The sequence below is a fragment of the Struthio camelus genome, chromosome 12 (assembly GCF_040807025.1).
Source record: "Struthio camelus isolate bStrCam1 chromosome 12, bStrCam1.hap1, whole genome shotgun sequence".
In the NCBI taxonomy this organism is placed as follows: domain Eukaryota; kingdom Metazoa; phylum Chordata; class Aves; order Struthioniformes; family Struthionidae; genus Struthio; species Struthio camelus.
This window is the reverse complement of record NC_090953.1, coordinates 21,557,563-21,578,816: the sequence shown is the minus strand read 5'-3', so window position 1 is coordinate 21,578,816 and position 21,254 is coordinate 21,557,563. Positions and strand designations below refer to the sequence as shown.

Genomic DNA, 21,254 nt, shown 5'->3' with positions numbered 1-21,254 from the left:
AAAGCCACATTTTCCATTACTCTTAATTCTGTCAAACCTAAGTTGTTTGGTCTGAAATTTTCCACCAGCCCTGTGTAGAACGTACATACTTTTACAGTTATGGTTAAACGTATTTCTCAATTTATGAAAACAAATCTAAGGGAAAACATGTTATTAGAATGTTCCTGTACTATTTTGTTTGAAAGTCTAGGAAACAGCTGTTTTGCAGTGGAGTCTCATCAGTGGGTTTTTTGTCTTTCTTGTGAAAATTCACCTAGATTTTGCCAACTTACTAACCCCTAAATTCTCTGAAGGGCTTATTTATACGGAGTCTGCTGCTTACTGTGCTTGCAAGAGCCGAGCAGGATCTTTCAGACAGGCATTTGTTTTGAATGCCAGGACTGCTACAGTCCTTGGCACCAATGGTGAGAGCAAAGTGACATTAGCTGGTGCTTCCTGGTTTTGACCTGTCAAAGAGGAGGAGGAAACATATAAAAAAGCGGACGGTGGAAAGATAATTGGGGTGAGAAAGGCAGGAGCAGAAGGAGGCAAAAGATGACCTGGAAACAGGGCAAGGCAGGAGAGTAGGCAGAGTGGAGGAGAGTAGGCAGGAGGGCAGATGACCAAGGACAAGAAGTGTGGGAAGCAGGGGGGGACAGGGGCAAGAGCCAGCAGAATAGCTGTGGGGTTAGGAGGAGGTAGGGCTACAACAAGCAAAAGGAGCTTGAATGCTGAGCAGGGACAGAGGTTTCCGATCAGCACACAGTTTTCTGCTTCTCAGCTGTTCGTTAACACAAGGGACAGAGAATTGTGCTGGGCTGAGCATGGGCAAAGTGCGATTCTCCAGAAGCTGGTAGTGTGCCTGTAATACACAGAAGAGCAGCATAATTCTGTGCAATGACACTCCAATTCTTACATTTTGTGTTGTGTTTTTAATAGAAGATGTCTGTTTCTATATGGAATTTTTGATAAAGTTATAAAATTGGAAAGTGCTTCACTGAAAAGGTGGGAAGCACCAGAAGCACCCTTAGTTCTGCAGTCTTCATTCAACCCTCTCGGTGCGCAGTAACACAGTACTTTTTCACTGATTGATAGAAAACCTTGGTAATGCTTTGTTTTACAGAGTCTTTGTGGACTTCCTTTGCTGATGGCGGAGTCAGACTGAGAATAGATAACTCATGTCCACAGGCTCCAATAACAGTTCATCAGATGTTCAGAGAGAGCCTAGAAAAATATGGGTCTCTTAACGCTTTGGCCAGCAAAAAGAACGGAAAGTGGGAGAAGATCACTTTTTCAGAGTATTATTGCCTCTCCCGAAAAGCAGCCAAAAGCTTCTTAAAGGTAGGCACAGAAAACAGAATGAATTCCCTTTTCTGCCTTTCTACCTCCTCAAAAACCAAAGAATTTTTACTACTAACTGTTGATTTTTCACTTCTCACGATGAGCAGCAGTCACATCCTCCATCCTTGCTAGCAAGAACAGCAGTTCTGCAGTTCAGTATCTACAGTATCTAACACCTTTGACTGGGTTTTAGACCAAGATGTGGTACTGGAGTGTTTCCTCTGTAAGGAAGGTAGACTTAAGGTCTTTGACAATTCAGCCAGCCTTTGTACTCCTGAGTTACCTAGTGATTTTTTTTTTCTTTTTAATGCTTGATCATACCAATAAGAAGGAGCTTAGGTATTTTCACTTGTTAATATATTTCAGTAATACGTAGTTTATTAAGTGTATATTGTGTTTTTCAACAATCTAAGTAGCAAGTTCCCAAATAGCAGGTAGTGTCGATACCTCTGTTTAATAGAAAGTGTGGCAAAAGCAGTAGGTGATGGAAATGTTTGTATATGGAGAGTCTAGCGGTCACAGAGTTGCAGTGTTGTGAGTCCTTAAATTATTTTTCTTTTGGAGCGTGTGCCACAGGATGATTGCATGACCTCTACATTTTGCGCTTCTTAGGTGTGGTTCTAGAAATAATGGTCTAGAAAGTGTTTCTTAAGAAAGATTGTGTTCCTGTTCCTTGTGGACAAGATGGAGAGCACAAGAAAGTGTATCTCTTTTTGAAGACTAGTAAGGAAGGACAGGGCAGCGTCTTAGCACCTTAGACCTTTAGCTCTTTTACATGAGCAACCATGCATTTATTGCTTTTGAGGACAAAGATCATCTGGATGAGCTGAGGGAGCTCGTTAAAGGCCCTAGCTTCTTCTAATTTGCACTGGCCTAGAGAGTAAGCTGAGCGTTTTGGTCAAAGAGATAGTATTGCTCTCAGAGGAACTTCAGTGCAAGTACAGAGCTGCCATGTGACTCTCACTCAGGCCTAGGTACAAAGTTCAGCCTGTGGCCTTAGGATTATAAAAAGAAGAGTAAGTGAAAGACAGCAATCCCCTCATGAACTGGGCAAGATAAAGGCGATTTTGAAAGCATTCTAAACACAGGATAAGATTAATACTCATTATGTTCCTGTGCATATTGAAAAGTTCTGTTTTTTCAGACATTTTTGGGCAGCAAAGCTCAAGCAGACAGGAGGAAGTAGTGGAAAGTTTAGGTCATGTTAATTTCTGACAGAAATTCTGGTTTTATTGTGGATACATACATACAGTACAGCTGTGGGGAACATGTTTTGTCGATACCAAAAAAAAATAAATCAAAATTGTCTAGGATTTGTGTGTATGTTTTGTGCCACTTTCTCTCCAGCATGCCTTATTTTATAACCTTATGCTTATTATTTTTAAGCTTGGTCTTGAACGATTCCATAGCGTAGGAATCCTTGGCTTTAATTCTCCAGAATGGTTCATTTCAGCTGTTGGAACAATTTTTGCTGGGTAAGCTTTCTGATTTGCTTTTTTTTAAGTGGGGGTTTTGGGGTTTCTTCCTCTTTTGGTAAGTCTGACAGTGTAGCAAATTAGCATTTGGTGTTAACATCCTGGAAGTTGTGCCCCAGCTGATTAGCATGTTCAGTGACCTACTTGAGTCTCATAACTCTGAGTATATTCAAAATACTCTAGACGCTCACAAATTGAGCCTCTCTGCTACGGGCCTAATTGTTCCAGTCTCACAGAAGCTATTGTACAATATGTTATCACTGGAAGATGTGGGAAACAGACAAGAGCCTCCCAATTTTATGTCAGTGCTATTTGTCTACAGCAAGGTATGTTGAAGTGGATGAAGTGACAGATAAAGCACTAACTAGCCTGATTCTTTCTGTACGTGCTTGCACAATTTGGATTTCCCTTTTAGGTTGTTCCTGTGCCAGTGAAATTCAAACTGTTATTTCTGTACAGCTTCACCAACATCAGAAAGAGGACATAAGTGTTTTTTTTACCACTTGCTTAGCTAACCCGGCTGATGCTGCATCCTAACCTACAGCATCTTCTAGTGAATAAAATTCAGTGATTAATTTTTGTAGCGTGGGTGTATTAGACATTCAGATATATGAGAATACTTGGAACAAGCATGATAGCTATGCTGCTGTGTACTTCCATATCTTCATACTCTTTTAGCTTTCATCTCATCTTGAATTATTATCCTTTTTGAATATTAAGTGTAATAATAATAATTTTTTGATACAGAGGAATTGTCACAGGAATATATACAACCAACTCTCCAGAGGCCTGCCACTACATTGCTCATGACAGCAAAACCAATATCATGGTTGTGGAAAATCAGAAACAATTGGACAAGATAATGCAGGTAAAGGCATTATTTCCCCTTATCTCAATGCTGTGTTGGTCCCAAATATCTTATTTGTTACCTGGGTCATGTGACTCTTCATGGCGGTTTTCTTATGCAGAAGTCTGGCATCTAATGTTTGAGTTACCTGGTGACTTGCAGCTCTCTTCTCTGTAGTGCGTAAGGTTCATGGCTAAGCAGTTCAGAACCTCTCCAGCAGAGAGCTCACTAGCCGATTCTCTGCAAAGTTATCTCAAAAAAAACCAAACCAAAACAAAACCACAGTTTGATCCCATGCCTATAATGTCAACTCATAATTCTGTTTGGATAAGCATAGTCCACTTCAGTGGAAGTGATTAAGATGATGCAAATTTGTAAAGGGCTTCCATCTAAATATTAAGGATGTCGGTGTTCAGCGCTTAGAATCTCCTTTCTAAAAGGAGATGTATTTCCTGCTTACATTGTTAACCATTAAGGCTGGTGAGGTTGCTGCACTTGGGTAGTACGATGCTTGACATGAAATAGACTTTAGTGGGGAAGAAAGTGGCTCTTTAAGGGAATGATCACAGTTTTGACAAGACTGTTTGGCAGCCATAAGTGGGGCTTCTGCATAAGGAGCCAGATCCAAAGACCGGCTGGATGGAAGATTCCTGCTGCCTGGCTCGGGTGAGGGTGTCCTGCACTACCGTGACCAGGGCTGGGGAAAGAGTCTCTTTCAGTAAGATGTTGAGGGAGGCCCTTGGCTGGGGAAGAGTCATCAAACTCAGGGAACATGGTAGTCTTTGCTGAGGGGGGTTGTCCCTAATGGAGGTTTCTGCTGAAAACATGTTTCTACCAGAGAGGAAATACCTATGCATTTTGTCAGATGTATTTCATAAGAGTTGCACATTTTTTGCTTTAGGCTGAACCAGATTGCAATGAAGGCTGGATGTGTTTTGTAGTTTTATTTTACATGTGATTTGGAGGAAGGGAGATTTTTAAATATTCTGGAAACATTTTCAATCAGACAAGTCCGCTTGCACTAGCACTGACTAAATATCAAGCTGTCCTGGCATCAAAATAGATAGAATATGCATGCAAGAACTCAAGAGGTTTGGTTCATGTATATTTCTACCTCAAAAAAGAAAAGATAGCTCTGGCCAACACTACTTTATGGAGCTGAGGGTTGTTTTTAAATTTTTCCAGGAAGAAGCCTAGACTAAAAGAAAATCATAACATATTAGTTGTTATCCTTTTAATAATATATACATAATAGCTACCATCAAGCCACTGCTTTTATATTAGCACAGACTGATCAGTTCATAATATGATTAAATCAAAGGCATGAGGCACTGAATCCTCCAAGGCTCAGTGGCATGAATGCTCTCTGAAGGCCGGGCAGAGAAAGAGCTATTGCTGTCCGTCTGCCTGCGAGATGTCCATAAGCCTGCGACTGTATATTTTTATTTATCCTTAAAATGTGCAGACGGGCTCCTTTTCTTTAAGAAGGCAGAACATTTTCTAGCAGATTAACAGCAGTTTTTGCTGAGGCCTTATCGCTTCTGAGGCTTCCTCTATCTGTGTGTGGTAGCCACAGCAGCTATGGCCAACTTGCAGCCTGATCTGGACCATTCCTTGCTGTGCCCCTTGATGCCTTATGAGAAAGGAAGCTGGGGAGCCATTCTTGTGCAGAATGCATTTCCTACTCTTTTGTCTGAAAACAGACTTTCTAGAGCAGATCGTGTAGCATCTCCTTTTTTTTTTTGTCCTCTCAAATTTTTTTTCTGATTGAGCCAGTTGATTGTGAGTCTAGGGGAGAATATTTGAGGGTGGAGGGAAACAGGAGGTTTCTTGTGACTGTCAGCCCAGTTTTGACAGATTTTGATAGTCACGCATACTTTAATGGGGGAAAAAAAATCTGAGATGAATAATAAATTATAAATTTATTTAAAAAAATCCAACAGATCTGGAATCGTTTGCCACACTTGAAAGCTGTTGTGCTATATAAGGACTCCGTGCCAGAGAGACGTCCCAATTTGTATACGGTAGGTGAATGCTAGAACAGAGTTAGAATTCATAGAGTAGTATTTATTTGATGAGCTTCTACCTTTTTGTAATCTGTGGACTGTCTGCCATTCAGAATACATTGCTGCCTTCCAGCAAACACATTAAAAAATGTCATCATTGTTTTCCATTTCATTTACCTGTATTTAATGTTTGACACTTGAAATTTAAAACTAGAGCTACCTTGCTTAACTGGGCTTGGTCTCATGTCTTATTGCTTGGTCTCATGTCTTATTGCTTTGTCTCATGTCTTATTGTTTCTTTTACTTGACTGGATTAACATAACACTTATAGGCTTCAGGTGGGAATGTGTACTTTCAAACTATTTAAAATATCAGTTGTCCAGTGTCCAATATCAAGCATCTCTAGTGACAGGCAACAGGTAAAGAGAAATAACTACTGCTGCACAGAGAACAGCAGATTTTGTTAGCATATGCAGAATCTTGCATACCACGCAGTAATAACAAAGCAGAATATGGGACAAATCCAGGATCAGAAACTTCTGAGTAGTATTAAGTCCAGCCTTTAATTTAAAAATTAGGACTTTAGACAGAACAGATTTTTCAGAACAAATATTTTTCTGATCGTTTTAGAGTATAATTGAAGATAGTTAGGTAACATGAAAACCAAAACCACTGTTTTATTTTAAGTGGTGTACAGATTATCAGTGAGACTTCCAGGCTGAATAAACCTCAACTGAAGGGAGGAAAAAAAAAAAGTGTTAATGAAGAGTGAACAGTGTTGAAAACATTTTAAAATATTTCTGCTTTGATCATCTGATGTATTACCAGGTACACAAGTAAATAAAACTTCAGCATTTGTTTTAAGCATGTCTTTTCTTGGAATTGCATAAATAGTATATTGTTTATAGTAAACAGTTGCTGTTACCATACCTGTTGATGAATAGTATGCTTTACATCTCAGTACAGTAAAACAAAAATTTTAATAGCAAGAAGATCTTATGATATGTATTTTTTAGTAAAAGGTATAAGTGCTAGCAATTAACTCTAGATCAACATTCAGGCACTGAAACCTAAATGCCTGAGAACTTTGGAAGAGAGGAGTGATGCAAGGTATACATTTTAGTCTCTGTTATTGAAAAACACATTTGGAAACACTCTGTTTGAGAGACAGGTCAGACCTTTTTCTCAATGGGGAAGGGAAGTTGTGAGAACGTCTGATAGTTGCCATAGTTTATATTGTGTAAAGGAAAAATTGGATATCCGGTCACCGAAGGCAGTGATGATTGTTTATTAGCTTCAATGTAAAACAAACCACCCAAAAGACAGGGCATATGGTAAGAGTTTTGTGTTGCAAGTTGACAACTGAGATATAATTGACTGATAATCAGCAATTGCTGCAGTAGGGACAGAGCCCTAGTTCTCTGCCCGGTGCATGTTTCCAGCATGCAAATGCGAAATCTGTAATGTGTGTATGTGACAGTTTGTACCTTTCACACTCTGTGGAGTGGAAACATTATCTGTTCCAGGCACTGTTCAAGTAAACAAAGCCTAGGCAACAGATGCACAGTGATTAATGCATTCTGCTATGAGAAGAGAGTAGGGTTAGGAAGAACTGGTAAGTCATATAGAAACAATTACACCCTGTGCACCTCCAGACTTTCCAGCAGCCAGTGAAAGTGATACATCCGCATTCTGTGGAAAGGGGCAGGAGGTGACAAATCCCTTACTTGCTACGGGGATATGCTCCGTATGCCCCCTCTTACCAAAGACGTGGTATGGTAGAAAAAGTATAAACCTGACGATCAGTGATTAAAAGAATCCTAAGGAGAGCCTGGGCCTGAAAAAAGGACTCTGGGTGCCACAGAGGCTAAGCATACTGGCAATGACAAAAATAGGTCTCCCTGAATGAATTCCCCCTCAGCCACAGGCTCTCCTTTTACCTCTGCTGTCCTTTGCATCATGCCTCTTTACTACTCTGTGGTCTTAGATATACCTCCAAAAAATGGTAGAAAATGGTAATGCTGCCTCTTGTTACTGCTCTTAGATAGCACAGTTCCGTAGCACAGTGTGAATCATCTGATTTCAGTTGGGATACTGACTCTATGGCTATTGACTTTCTTTCATTAAAAAAAATTATACCCTACCTTCAATTAACAGTGAAATCAATGGGATTTAATGGCATATTTAGCACCACACCAGGTGCATGCAATAGATGTCTCTGAGAGTAACTAATAAAACATAGTGGATCGGACTCAGCATTCTTCTGGGACCAGATCGTGCTGCACAAAAGGCCGGCATCGTAAAAGGTTTAGCTCATTCCAGAGTGAGGCAAATTTGAATGGAAGTAGTGACCAGCATCATACATTCCGTTTGCTATTAAACAGCAGAGAATTTGGGCATGTCTAGATGATAATGCTTTTGCACAGAAGCTTTTATGCAAACCCTTTATATATATAGTGGACAAGAAATTTAATGTGAAGTGTCACAAGCATATTCTTTTTTTATTTAAAAAGTGTAGATCCATAGTCCTCTAAATAAGGATCAAAATCATCTTGACAATGTGAGATAGGAACAGAATTTTAGCTTGTGTAACTTGTCCATAGTATTCACCTTGGATAAGGAATAGTATTACCGTTTGCTTCATAGACACCAAAAAGACTCATAGCAGCATAATTTTACATATTCAATTTGCAGTTCATACAGAGTGACCTGCACATAAAATTCTACATTAGGCTTATCTTATTCCTTACACAGGCTGTTGACCTGCGTGGGCAACTTGTCTTGGAAATGTTTTCAGAGCAAGGCCCTACTTAGCTTTCCTACTATTTTCTAGACCAATAGGGTACTGTATCTTTCCCAGTTGTAAGGAGTCATCCGGTATCTTGTGTTTTCTGTTACATGTGACAGATGGAAGAATTTCTGGAGTTGGGAGATGACATAACTGATGCTACTTTGGATGACATTATTAACTCTCAAAAGCCAAATCAATGCTGTGTGCTAATATACACATCTGGAACAACTGGGAAGCCAAAAGGAGCCATGCTGAGTCATGACAACGTATGTACTTGACATTCTCCCTTTAGAATAAAAATAGTGAAGCATGAGGATATTTATTGCTCTGTTTTGAGATGACTGTTACATCCTAGAGCCTTGAAATACTTTGTGGTACGCTAGTCATATTGTAAAAACAAAAGAAATTTTCAAAATGCAGTGAACTATTTCTGATAACGTGAAGCTGCATTCCAAGTAGCACTTCACAAGGTTGAATATAATTTATGTTATGAATATGTTTTTTTGATTCACTGGCTTGCTTGTGAGAAGTAATACATAAAAATCTGTAAACTGCCATAGGTGGCTGCGTTAGGTAATCTTAAAAACGAGCAAACAAAAGATAAAATCATGTGCATCGGCCAGCTACAATCGAAACAGACTGATACTGACAGCTTTTGCGAATTCTACTAAAACTGACCATGTAACTTTAGTATTATTATATCCCCAGGCTTTGGTTTCTACCTGTGTCACCGAAGGATAATAAAACTTGCGTGCATCTCATAGTCCTAACACAATAGCCCAACCTGTATTGCTGTGAGCAGAAAACTTCCCATTGACAGAGAAAGGCAAAGACAGCTGGAAACTAGACTTCCCGTGGAGGTCTGCTAACAAAAGTAGTTGATTTTTTGAAGTGGCTGAGCAGGAGTGGGAAGTGATAGGGAGCCTTTCTGAACATTTGGAGAATCTGTGAAAGGGCTGGCCTTAGGTTTCGGCCTCTCTTAAAAGAATGCAGGAACTATTACTGACATGCACACTGTGATGAGCAATTTACCCAAATGTAGGGCTGAGCACAGTGGTATCTGGAAACAGGACATAGTGGACTTGATAGACAGAAAGGCTGATCTGACATTGCAAATCCTATGCTCTTCCATCTCAAAGGAGTCTGGTGTCATTTCCATGTTAGCTGCCAAACTATTCCTGGCTACTGATCACAAACAGGCTATTTTTATGTTGAGCAACAGTGGAAAACATGCCTTGCCTGTAACTGTGCTTCTGCCTTCTTTAGTCAAAAGATGTTTCCCTCTGTCCACGTACAAAACCAGTGCTGAGTCAGTCATAGATGCACCCACTCCGATCTGCTGTGAACCTGCCCGTGTGCTGCGAGGTTTTGGAGGCTAAGCAATCGATCCAGCCACGTTTCAGACATTCCCTTCTGCCTGCTGTGTTTCGCTCTCCCATAGGTGCTTCTCCCGTGCTGCCACCTAAACGTGGAGTGGCCTTTCCTGACAGCAGTCTGCTCCTTAAAATCCTCCTCGGAAAATCTGTGTTTCCTTAGGCTAAACATATTCTCCTATTAACCGTCTAAATGACTACAAAGAAAGGGAACTGGCAGAAAGCATAACATACTGTAACAGCAGGCATTACACACTGTTTGTATCCTCTCCCTGCATCTTGAATAATAAATAGCCTTTCTGTGTTCTGTCCTACTCAGTTTAGATCATAGACTGCTCCAGGAAAGACCCATGTTTCCTTTTTCTCTGTGCGCGTACATTTTTTTCTCATATGATCACATATCTACATGAGTCCTCCATATATTACATTCTGATAATGAAGATATGCGTATTTAGCGTCCTTCAACAGCATTTTCTGGGATAAACCAATAAATACGTAGTAGGAAAAGGGCATTACAGAATTAAACCTCGAAGGAGACATCATTCAATTCCGCTAGAGTCAAACAGCAAATGTTTTTTAGCATTATTCACGTGTGGAGTTCCTCTCATGGAGGGAGAGCTCCATTTGCTGCTCGTGAACCACCATCGTGAATCTCCCAGTGGTTTTCAGAAGAGCAGGATACAGCTGCTGATCTTCATCATTAGTGCTCAGTCATGTGATGGTCAGTACAAGAAAATGAGCTTGCTGCTGATACTAAACTCTCCTGTGAGCTCACTGATCGCAGAGGGGTTTTTTGTTTGCTTTTGGTTTCTTTAAGTAAACATAGTGCTGGTGAAAACTGTCAGCTTGATAGAAATCATGCACAGTAGGAGAGCTGCAAAAGAAGAGGCTGATCGATCTTTTCCTTGTCCGTCTAGCCCATGACTGCTCTGCTAGATTAAGTGTTGCCTTTGTCAGTGCCTTTGGCAGTTTTATGGGGCGCTAGGTAGTGCGGAGTTTGTAGTGTTCATAGGCCAGTCAGACAGAGGAAAGACTGCATTTCCTTATATTATCTGTAGATCTCTGTTGCTGTGAGATCAGTTCATCTCTTTTGAGTAAGTGGCACTAGAGGAATAGCAGCCTGGAGTGTTGTCAACACTTGTGATGTCTTCAGCAATGTCTGTGAGCACAGATCTTCATAATTACATTGCCATAGCAGGTCTGGATGCTTAGTTTGTGTTAAAAGGGAAAAACGTCTAACATATTTTATTCTTTATTTAAATAGATAACCTGGACGTCAGCACATTGCAGCAGAGCAGGAGATATGCAACCTGCAGAGGTCCAACAGGAGTCTATAGTCAGTTATCTCCCACTCAGCCACATAGCTGCACAGATATATGACCTGTGGACAGGAATCAAGTGGGGAGAGCAAGTTTACTTTGCCGAGCCAGATGCTTTGAAGGTATCTGTCACACACTGCACCTAATTAAGCTTGCACTTTTTTCCTCTTAGAAAATGTCCTAAGGATAGATTATAATCTTTAAAGAGGTGCGGAAGATGAAGGTTGAAATTCTATTATTGTAAGAATTATGGAAAAGTAAATCCCATTAGGTACATGCTCCACTTCTCTAGATTTCATTTGCTTCTGTTTTTGGAACTACGCTTAGAAAGCTGGTCCCTCTTCTACAGTCATAGTCTCTAAACTGCTATTAAAAGAGAGTGCCTGGAACCTGGTCTCTTACCTGCCTCCTCATAAAGCTGAAAAATGACTTTCACAACAGTGCCTGAGTGGATCTCAGTTCCATATTTTCCATAATTAAACCTCAGCATTTATATTCACAATATTCCGAATGTAGATGTGAAATATATAGTCCACATCCAGATCTACTTCTATTAAGGCAGAAAAGAATGCCTCTAATGCAACAGATGTATAAGCAGGTTTTGGAGACAGGGAGGCAGAAGGAACTAAACCACCCTGTGTTTTTTTTCTTTTCATATGCATACTCCTCTACTCCCCCGAGCTAGCACGTTAGTGCATCTATCTGACTGAAATAGGTATCTAGTTCAGCCGACCTTATTTATATCCCGCATGCTTATTGATGTTCTACATACAAGTACTGCAAGATGCAAGCTACATCGTCAAACCTCTAACACCAGCTTGGACCTTTTGCAATATTTTGATATGATTTGATATGATTTTAACAGGGCAGCTTGATCAACACACTAAAAGAAGTGCAACCAACGTCTCATATGGGAGTTCCACGAGTATGGGAGAAAATCATGGAGAAATTAAAGGATGCTTCTGCTCAGTCAGGATTTATGAAGAAGAAAATGCTTTCATGGGCTATGTCAGTTAGCTTAGAGAGAAACCTGAACTGCTCGAGCAGGTGTGTATTATAATGAACAAGATCTCCATCATGCTGAAAGTAGCTGTATACTTGTAATAAGCTCTCTAACCTCAGAGAAAGACTCTCTAATATAAATGGGTAAAATTTGGCCTGGCAACACAGCAAATACAATGGAAGAGGGAGTGTGTAGTTATCAAACACGTTAAGCTGATCTTAAACCTAGGTGACTATGAAAGATCCCTCTAAACCCTCCCTGAGAGAATCAATCCTTCTCTCTCTCTCTTCTCTCTCTCTCTCTCTCTCTCTCTCTCTCTCTCTCTCTCTCTCTCTCTCTCTCTCTCTCTCTCACACACACACACACACACACGCACGCACGCACGCACACACTCTGTCTTGTGTGAATTGAACTGTTCAGTTTTAGCGGGAGAGCTGCCCCATCCATCTTGCCTGTGGCCATGCAAGTGCAAGTTACTGATATGAGAACAGGACATAAATTTGGAGGAGATGTATGAGGGAGGGAAATTTTTCATTTTGGGGGGCAGCCCAGACATAGACTGGCTCACAGTAATTTGTAGTCTGCACCTAGGGAGAAAGAACATCTTGTCTTCGCACAGAAACCCATTGACCCACCCCTGAATTCTCTGCGCTCTAAATATGTTATCTCTATTTTGAATAACACAGGTGTTTTTCTCCATAAGGATGTCGAGATGTGGAAATTAAGATGACCTGAATATTGTGTAAATTCAAATACTAGCTTAATTCACAGTTTATTCCTGGTAAAGAGTTCTTAACATATGACACACTGAAGTGTGAAATTACTTAGTGAAAAAGGGATTTCAAAAGATATCATGCACTGGTATTGGTTTGCTTGTCTGACCTTTCAGCTTCTCAGATAGGTCTTGCAAATCTCAAGCTTTAGTGGTGTTTGTTCTCAAAGAGACACGTTTAACTGATAAAGAATCAGGAATACAAAAGCTGTGTCTTACACAATACATTTTTATAGATTTTTTTTCTGAATTTGCAACATTTGGATAACTCAAGTGTTTGGAGTTTGTTAGCCATCGTGGAAAGACATTGAATAAATGAACAGAAGAGAAATATATTACCTGTTCCTATTGATGTAACTTACGTCAACACCCAAAAACAACTGGCAAATATATCTCTAAAAGAAATTTGTATCTGATTTTATTTTGGAAATTTTGTATGTTACTCTGACTTATTCTCTCTTCCTTTTGTACTCAGCAATGATTTAAAGCTGTTTTGGACAAGGTTAGCAGACTACTTGGTGCTTGCAAAAATCCGCAATGCGCTGGGTTTTTCTTGCTGTCAGAAGCACTTTTGTGGTGCTGCTCCTCTCAATGCAGAAACACTGAATTTCTTCTTGGGTCTGAACATCACCTTGTATGAGGCCTATGGGATGAGTGAGACCACAGGCCCACACTGCTTATCTGGGCCATATGTTTACAGGCAGCACAGGTAATTTTACGTTTTTTTACACAGAATGTTTCATATCGATGGAGAAGAGCATTTATGGAGTTCAGTAAAGGTTTTGCTACTTGTGTTATTTTCTCTCAGTGCCTTGCTGTTCTGTTGTGACTTTGGGAAGCAAAATAACCTTCAGATCAGACACACACGTTGCCCCCATAGCATGCCAAGCCAAGTTAAGAGCGCTCAAACAGGTCTACAGTGCTATATGCAGAGCGCACTCACTAAATCTGTCATATATCCGAGCCCTGGCCCAGGGTAGGATGACTTTCGAATGCGAGACCTCAAACAAATACAAAAGTATTTTTATATCTCAGGATAAAGAGGAAGAACGAACCCAGGAAGCACAGAGCAAGAGAGACAGCCAAAAAGTGCCCAGAGAATCTTAACATATCTGCCCTTAGTAAAGTAATATTCCATAGCTTTGAAACAGTTACAGCAGGGTGTTATTTACAGTCACTTATATTTTGGTGGAATCAGAGATTGGTTATTTTAGACTTCCTATGAGTATTATGTTTGATCTTTCTGTGCTCTTTGTGTTTTTCCCCTGTTCCCTCATAGCTGTGGTAAACCAGTAGCTGGCTGCAAAGTAAAACTGGTGAATGAAGATACAGAAGGCAATGGAGAAATCTGTTTCTGGGGGAGGACTGTTTTCATGGGTTATTTAAATATGGAAGGCAAAACAAAAGAAGCTTTTGATGAAGATGGGTGGTTGCATTCTGGAGATTTAGGAAAACTAGACAAGGACGGCTTCCTCTATGTCACTGGAAGAATTAAAGGTATTAAGCAATCTTACTCTGTGTTTATGGTAACTGTTCAGTACTGCTTAGTTATTTGTCAGATATGGCCCATCTAATTAAGTGTCTTTCCTCTAATGCCAGCAGCATTTAACTAATAGGAAAGTAAAATAACTTTCCTATGAGGAAACTATGGCATGACCTGTTTTCAGGAAGGGTTTCCCTCTCGTCTCTAATAGGTAGAGTTGATTTAGTTCCTACAGTGAGGCTTTTCATCTCCCCTCCAGACTTTTATTCATTTTTAATAATAATTAGTAGTATAACATAATACAGGATTGATGTGCCTTCTGAAATTTCAATAATCCATAAAGCTGTCCAGTGTCCCTTTGAATCTTGCTAGGTTATCTTAATTACACGTTAGAATGTTTAGATATTAATGAGAGACAATCCTTCTGTTTTATAAAAGTTGTTCCTATAGGTCAGAGGTAGGTTCATTTGATGCCTTTAGGTGATGTGTTTGCAGAGACTAGTACTGAAATTTGAGAGCAGAAGGGAAAGTTAAAGCTAAAGCAATAGAGTTGGGTATTTTTACAGTATGTAACTCAAAAGTTTGGAGGCCTGTAGCTAGCAGTGTCCCCCAGGGGTCAGTGCTGAGAAGGCACCCTTCGCAAGTTTGATAATGATACAAAACTGGGAGGAGCAGCTGATACCCCAGAGGGCCGTTGCTGCCGTTCAGAGGGACCTCGACCACCTGGAGAGATGGGCAGAGGAGAACCTCATGAGGTTCACTAAAGGCAAGTGCAGGGTCCTGCACCTAGGGAGGAAGAACCTAGTGCCTCAGTACAGGCTGGGGGCTGACCTGCTGGAAAGCAGCTCTGTGGAGAAGAAACTGGGTGTCCTGGTGAACAACAAGTTGAGCATGAGCCAGCAACATGCCTTGTGGCCAAGAAGGCCAATGGTATCCTGGGGTGCATTCGGAAGCACGTTGCCAGCAGGTCAAGGGAGGTGATGATCCTCCCTCTCTAACTCAACTCTGATGACGCCTTACCTGGAGTACTGTGTCCCAGTGCTGGGCTCCCCAGTACAAGAGAGAAATGGAGGTACTGGAGAGAGTCCAGTGAAGGGCTACAAAGATGATTAAGGGACTGGAGCATCTCTCAAATGAGGAAAGGCTGAGAGAGCTGAGACTGCTCAGCCTGGAGAAGAGAAGACTGAGGGGGGGGGGGGATCTGATCAATGTGTATAACTACTTGAAGGGAGGGTGTCAAGAGGATGGGGCCAGAATCTTTCCGTGGTGCCCAGTGATAGGATGAGAGGCAACAGACACAAACGGAAACACAGGAAGTTCTGTCTGAACATAAGGGAAAACTTCTTAACTTTGAGGGTGACTGGGCACTGGAGCAGGTTGCCCAGAGACGTGGTGGACTTTCCATCCTTGGAGATATTCAAAACCTGTCTGGACACGATCCTGGGCAACGTGCTCTAGGTGACCCTGCTTGAGCAGGGAGGTTGGACTAGATGATCTCCAGAGGTGCCTTCCAACCTCAACCATTCTGTGATTCTGAAAGTTTCACCCAAAGAAGACTGGTCACTTGTTTACTTGGAAGCTCTTTTTCAAGATACGTATTCACAGAGTGAGATTCATTGCAGCTGAGATGTTACTCAAGAAGATTTAAAAACTGAGTAACTATCATCTTAGAATATGTGATGAATCACTAGAGAGAGAACACGGATGAGTGAATTTGTCATAGGATAGCGTAATGTTCTGTCAGGGATTAGGACTTCAGTAGATGCTATTAATAGCCTGCATCAGATACAGCTCTCTTGGTTTTAATTCGCTTTCTTGTCTGATTCATTTTTCTTTAGCGTGGTGGTTGGCAACTCCTAGCCTCATTGTGTCATAGCATTTGTGTTGTACTCACATCTTCACTGACTGCTGAACTAATAAGAATTACTCTAAATTACAGGATAGGTAAACCATCTAGGATAAAATAACAATCAGTCCAGTTTCATTCAAGTTTTAAATCCAAATACAAAATGTAATAGAAGATGGTAAAAAAAAAAAGCTCTTCTAGGGACTGAAACAGGACTTATTTCGTTGATTCTTTGAGTCTTATGAATTCTAGGACTCATTGTATTAAGCATGCAACAACAGAAGTTGCTCTTTGGTACCTGAGATTCAGAAAAGCTGCAAAGCACAAAGGTGTAGCTAGAGAAATCCCTGCAGGGAATATTTGTACAGGTATGGAAAAAGTTGTTACAGCAGTACACAGGTCTTGGTCAGCTGGGAAAAAGCTGACATTTCAGACAAAGAAAAACAAAGTGTGGTAGAGCTTGGTGAAAGACCTGGCTGGATTAAGACAAAAAGAGGGGAAACTAAAGGGAAAAACAGACCTCTTAAAAGTTTAGATACACACCTGACTTTGCTGTATATCTATGGTTTGACATAAGTCTCATTCTGGAAAAACAACCCATGCTTTCTCAGTGTGTGCAAGGTATTGACCAGGGAGACCATCTAGCTTATAGATGTGAGATCGATGCCTATTTCATACCAGAAGGTTGAGTATAGGTTGGTTGTTGTATCTCTTCATAGCTGCTATGGAGCAATAGAGACGGTAGGGCCCAAACATGAGTGCTGAAGAGGTGCTATATTGCCTTGATTGCCTCTTGATTTCTTTGAGTTCATCACTGAAAGGAGATCAGGTACCAACCTGATCCTTAGTGTATGAAATTGGCGCCATTATCACACAAAGATCTGGCATACCATTTGTCTACATTGTTTTTTGAAGCATGTTACTTATTGAAATGCTGCAAAGACCATTATTTGGGGACAGCGAGAAGTCGCTAATTTAGTGAAAGGAAACAGTTAAAATTTACTTAGAGGGCAATATTAAAATGTGCCATAATTTCAATGAATTTATGTATTCTACTTCACAAGGTATGCATTCAAATTAACTTGCACGTTCCTTTATTGATAGAATAAGGTATCACTACCCTTGTTTAAAAGCCTTGACAATATTAAGGATCTAGTTGGTCATTGTACTCTGCTCGTGTCAAAAATAGGGCAGGAGCCACTCCCCCTTGCTTCCAGACTTCCTCTCTTAAATGGTGATTTCTCCTTCCTCAAACTCCTCTGTCCCCTCTTTCCATGCTGCCTGTGTGAAGCCTTCCTGCAGTAGTGACTTGTGTCTGTCTGACCCCTCTTGGTGGCTTTAGGAATTAATCATGGTAACCATGAACTTGCTTTTGGGTGAGTTAGCAACACCAAAGTAGAGGGTGAATCTTAAGCTAATTTGGAAGAGGAGTACTCACAGGAAACATCCAGATTATATAACGGTGCCTTGAGACGTAACTACATTGCTACTGGACTATGTAAAAATTATCTGGAGCTTGTTATAATGGAATTTGCATTGTGTACACATGGGAGCAAATGTGTTACACATCGGGAGTGCACGTACTCAAGAAACGTTGTTTGTTATTTTTAAGATAATCTTTTTAATAACTGAATAGGCTTTGTTCCCTGTGAAAGCTACCAATTTCTGCATATCAGAATAAGGAAAGTGGATCCATCCAGGCATTAACTTGTTGTTCAGAATTTATTTGAATGAACTAATAGCCTTTTTTTATGCCTAGATTTGATTATTACAGCTGGAGGTGAAAATGTGCCTCCAATTCCAATTGAAGATGCTGTCAAAAAAGAGCTTCCAATTGTTAGTAATGCCATGGTGATTGGAGATAAAAAGAAGTTTTTGTCAATGTTGCTGACCCTAAAGGTACACCAGTTTTAATGTTGATTTCAACAGAATTATACACCTGCTTCTAGCAAAACCAGAAGGATTTTGAACTGTTAGTAAAAAGATTGAAAAGTGGATAGGAGGACATGAGTTAGAGAAAAAACCTGTATAGAAACTAAAACCCATGGTCGTCTAACCTTCACATGGTTAGAAGTGCTGCTAAACATCTAATCATTATTGCACTTTCTCCTATACATGTAACAAGACCTACTTTTTATTTAAATGTGAATTTTTATTAAGAATTTTGGAACAATGACAAGTCTCTATGACAGAGCATAACAGAAGCCGTGACCACTACAGACAGGAAGAGCCAATAAATGTTTCTACTGGAGTGAAAAAGAAAGATCATTTACACAGAACAGGCTATCCAACGGAAATGTTTTCCTACAATTTGTTCTTTCTGTGTAGCACTAGGAGGAGGGCCGTAGAACAAGATAATAGCTTTGCTGTGGTGTGCATTTCAATTGTGAAATCATTTTTTCTGAAACATTTGCACTTATAGCAGTGAAAAGAGCTGTGTGTACCTATACAGTGAAAAACCCTTCAGTTTTTCCCAAGTTAAAAGTTGTTTACCTCTATGACGAGTACCTCCCTTTCTACACGTGCAATAGAAATATTAATTTGACAAGTCTAACTTTAAAAATGCTTCTGTCTCAAGCTGTTTTCATTATACCATGGTAATCCAATTGAATATTGTGCTAAATATGCCCCTATAGCTAGGGAATAATTTGAGAATACAGTAGAAGTTCAAGGTCTATAAAAAGACTTTATAGCCTAATTCATTGACATGTTTTAAATGTGTTCGCATCAACTGCATATAAACCAAAATATTTACATTAGGTAGCCAGGTGGAAAGAAAACAGAGTGCTATCATGAGTAGCTGTTTCTGCTTTTCAAGGTTTACACTATATTTGGATGCTGATGCTGAGCCTTCTTGATTCTCACTAATCAGGGAAGACCTAATCAGGGAAACTTTTAATACTGTGCGAGACTGAGCATTTGATTATACGGTTCATTTCATATTTTAGTGTGTCCTGGATCCAGATACATCTGATCCTACTGACATCCTTACTGAGCAAGCTAGAGACTTCTGCCAGAAGACTGGCAGCAAAGCCACTACAGTATCCGAGATTGTAGCTACAAGAGACCGGGCTATCTACCAGGCCATTCAGGAGGGAATCAACAAAGTCAACCTGAGTGCTACTAATAAAGTTCATTGTATTCAAAAATGGATAGTCCTGCCCCGAGATTTTTCTATTTCTGGAGGAGAACTAGGTAAGATTTGCTAATTTATACTGAGGTATACACACACAGTGTTGATCTAAACAACACTGGGAGTACAGCCACCAGCGTGAAAGGAAAAAAGTTATGCAATATGTGTTACTGACTACAGAAACTGGAACTTTCTGTACGTGTATAGAAGTAAAATCTGTGCTCATCCACATGAGCACAAGCTATAGTTAAATTTCAGATTGCATTGAGCAATTAAATAATCAATTTGGTTAATTCTTTATGCATTACAGGATTGATAACTTTCAGCAATAATACTGAAAAATAATCATTAAAAGAAAGACAGTAGTGAAACAGAAGGCCAGGTAAAAGAGTCCCAAGCAAAAGCACATTATTTTATCAGGTCCTTTGAATAAACTGGAAATTGTTTATAATCTTTCAAAAAGTCATCCTTTTAATTGTTTTTCATGACAAAAGGCAAGGAGTTGTCAGTCACCATCCTGTTAGCTGCAGCTGCCTCTCAAGTGCTCGTGTTTATGTGGAGGCAACCTTGTCTCTCACACTTGCTTCTCACTTTTAGCAGATAGGCTTGCAGATCAGTGAAGAGCCTGTTGGATCATGAACCAAAGCAGGAAACGAGTAGGAATTTTTGTTCCGATTTCTGCTGTTGTGACTAACTTCCTCTTTTAAGGTCCAACAATGAAGTTAAAACGGCTCACCGTGCTTGAGAAATACAGAGATGAAGTAGACTCCTTCTATGGAGAGTAAGAAGCATTTCTTGCCAGCATTAAAGAAGATCTGTGAGCTAAAGAAACTATTTCCTAATCAATAGCATTAAGGAAGATTTGTGCTTCTGTTCTGGTTTTGCAGTCTCTTGAACTGATGCACTTGAAAACTGCTGTGTTGATTTAGGTGTTCCTCTGATACTCACCTGATTGATAGTTTATACTCTCTTCCAGAAGTATCTACTCAGTCTGCCCTTTTTCTAATACTAATTTTCCTTTAGGTTCTAAATAAGTAAGGTTGAAAACATCTTAATATGTTGTGTAAAGTGAATATAACTAATTCATTCATTCATCTAGACTGAAATAGAAGGAAAATTATTACACTGTGATTTTGTTGTTGTTGTTGTTTTGCAAAAGGCTGCCTGTAGCTTATGTAGTATTTTAGTAGATCAGTAGTTAACAGTACTGTTTAGTAAAAATGCTATTGCACGGTGATAAAGGTGATGATTATTAAAAGATCAGCAGGTCTGTTCCCCCCCCACACCCCCAGAACATCTCTTTTTGTTCTCTTAACACAAAATTTCGGAGCCTAAAAACATTCCTTTTTCTGCTTTTACAGTGGGTATACTTCAGACGCTTTGTGAAAGCGGCAGCTCATTTCTTAAATCAAGTTGAAAAAACATTACTATTTCCCCTAAAAACATATACATCAAGAAAGGTGGGGGGAATAGCTCCCTAAGATTAAAAGGTACAAAGTAGCAAATACAGGAGATCTTACATAAAGTGCTATTTAGAACAGAAACCTCTTTAAAAAATAAAAAGTGCTGTAAAGACAATTTTAATGATGTGCTTGAAAACATGCAAGTTAGCCACTGTGTCACAACTCCACTTGTTTCAATATTCACACTGTACTAAGTCTGACAAACGTGAGCTGTATTCCTCTTTATCAAAAATTCTAATTAATCACATGGTATTATGTGAAGGACATACTTGATAAAAAGCTATCTAAATAGTCTGCTCTTAGTAAGTGATCTTTGGCAGAGAGTTGTAACGGCTAACGCAAGCAGGCAGTCTACAACCACTATTCTTGACCAAAAAAAAAAAAAAAGCAGTACTTTTCATGAAAGATCCAACATGCAGCATT

The 21,254-nt window shown here is 39.9% G+C and overlaps 1 protein-coding gene across 4 annotated transcripts in view; it reads left to right on the top strand.

Annotated features, from left to right (window-relative positions):
• ACSBG1 (acyl-CoA synthetase bubblegum family member 1) overlaps nucleotides 1-21,203 on the top strand; it is a 45,269-nt gene extending 24,066 nt beyond the window's left edge. For 2 of the 4 annotated variants that reach the window (XM_068958094.1, XM_009681530.2), the window contains exons 3-14: nucleotides 1,103-1,320; nucleotides 2,707-2,795; nucleotides 3,543-3,663; nucleotides 5,586-5,666; nucleotides 8,556-8,705; nucleotides 11,077-11,253; nucleotides 11,997-12,178; nucleotides 13,382-13,615; nucleotides 14,186-14,403; nucleotides 17,995-18,134; nucleotides 19,184-19,430; nucleotides 20,077-20,288. In XM_068958094.1, coding sequence (XP_068814195.1) covers nucleotides 1,189-1,320; nucleotides 2,707-2,795; nucleotides 3,543-3,663; nucleotides 5,586-5,666; nucleotides 8,556-8,705; nucleotides 11,077-11,253; nucleotides 11,997-12,178; nucleotides 13,382-13,615; nucleotides 14,186-14,403; nucleotides 17,995-18,134; nucleotides 19,184-19,430; nucleotides 20,077-20,153 — 1,848 coding nt within the window. In that variant the 5' untranslated portion in view covers nucleotides 1,103-1,188 and the 3' untranslated portion in view covers nucleotides 20,154-20,288. Of the gene's footprint in view, nucleotides 1-1,102; nucleotides 1,321-2,706; nucleotides 2,796-3,542; nucleotides 3,664-5,585; nucleotides 5,667-8,555; nucleotides 8,706-11,076; nucleotides 11,254-11,996; nucleotides 12,179-13,381; nucleotides 13,616-14,185; nucleotides 14,404-17,994; nucleotides 18,135-19,183; nucleotides 19,431-20,076 lie in introns of all 4 variants that reach the window. The other 2 variants (XM_009681531.2, XM_068958093.1) reach the window with 2 other exon arrangements.
• Nucleotides 21,204-21,254: the final 51 nt, after the last annotated feature.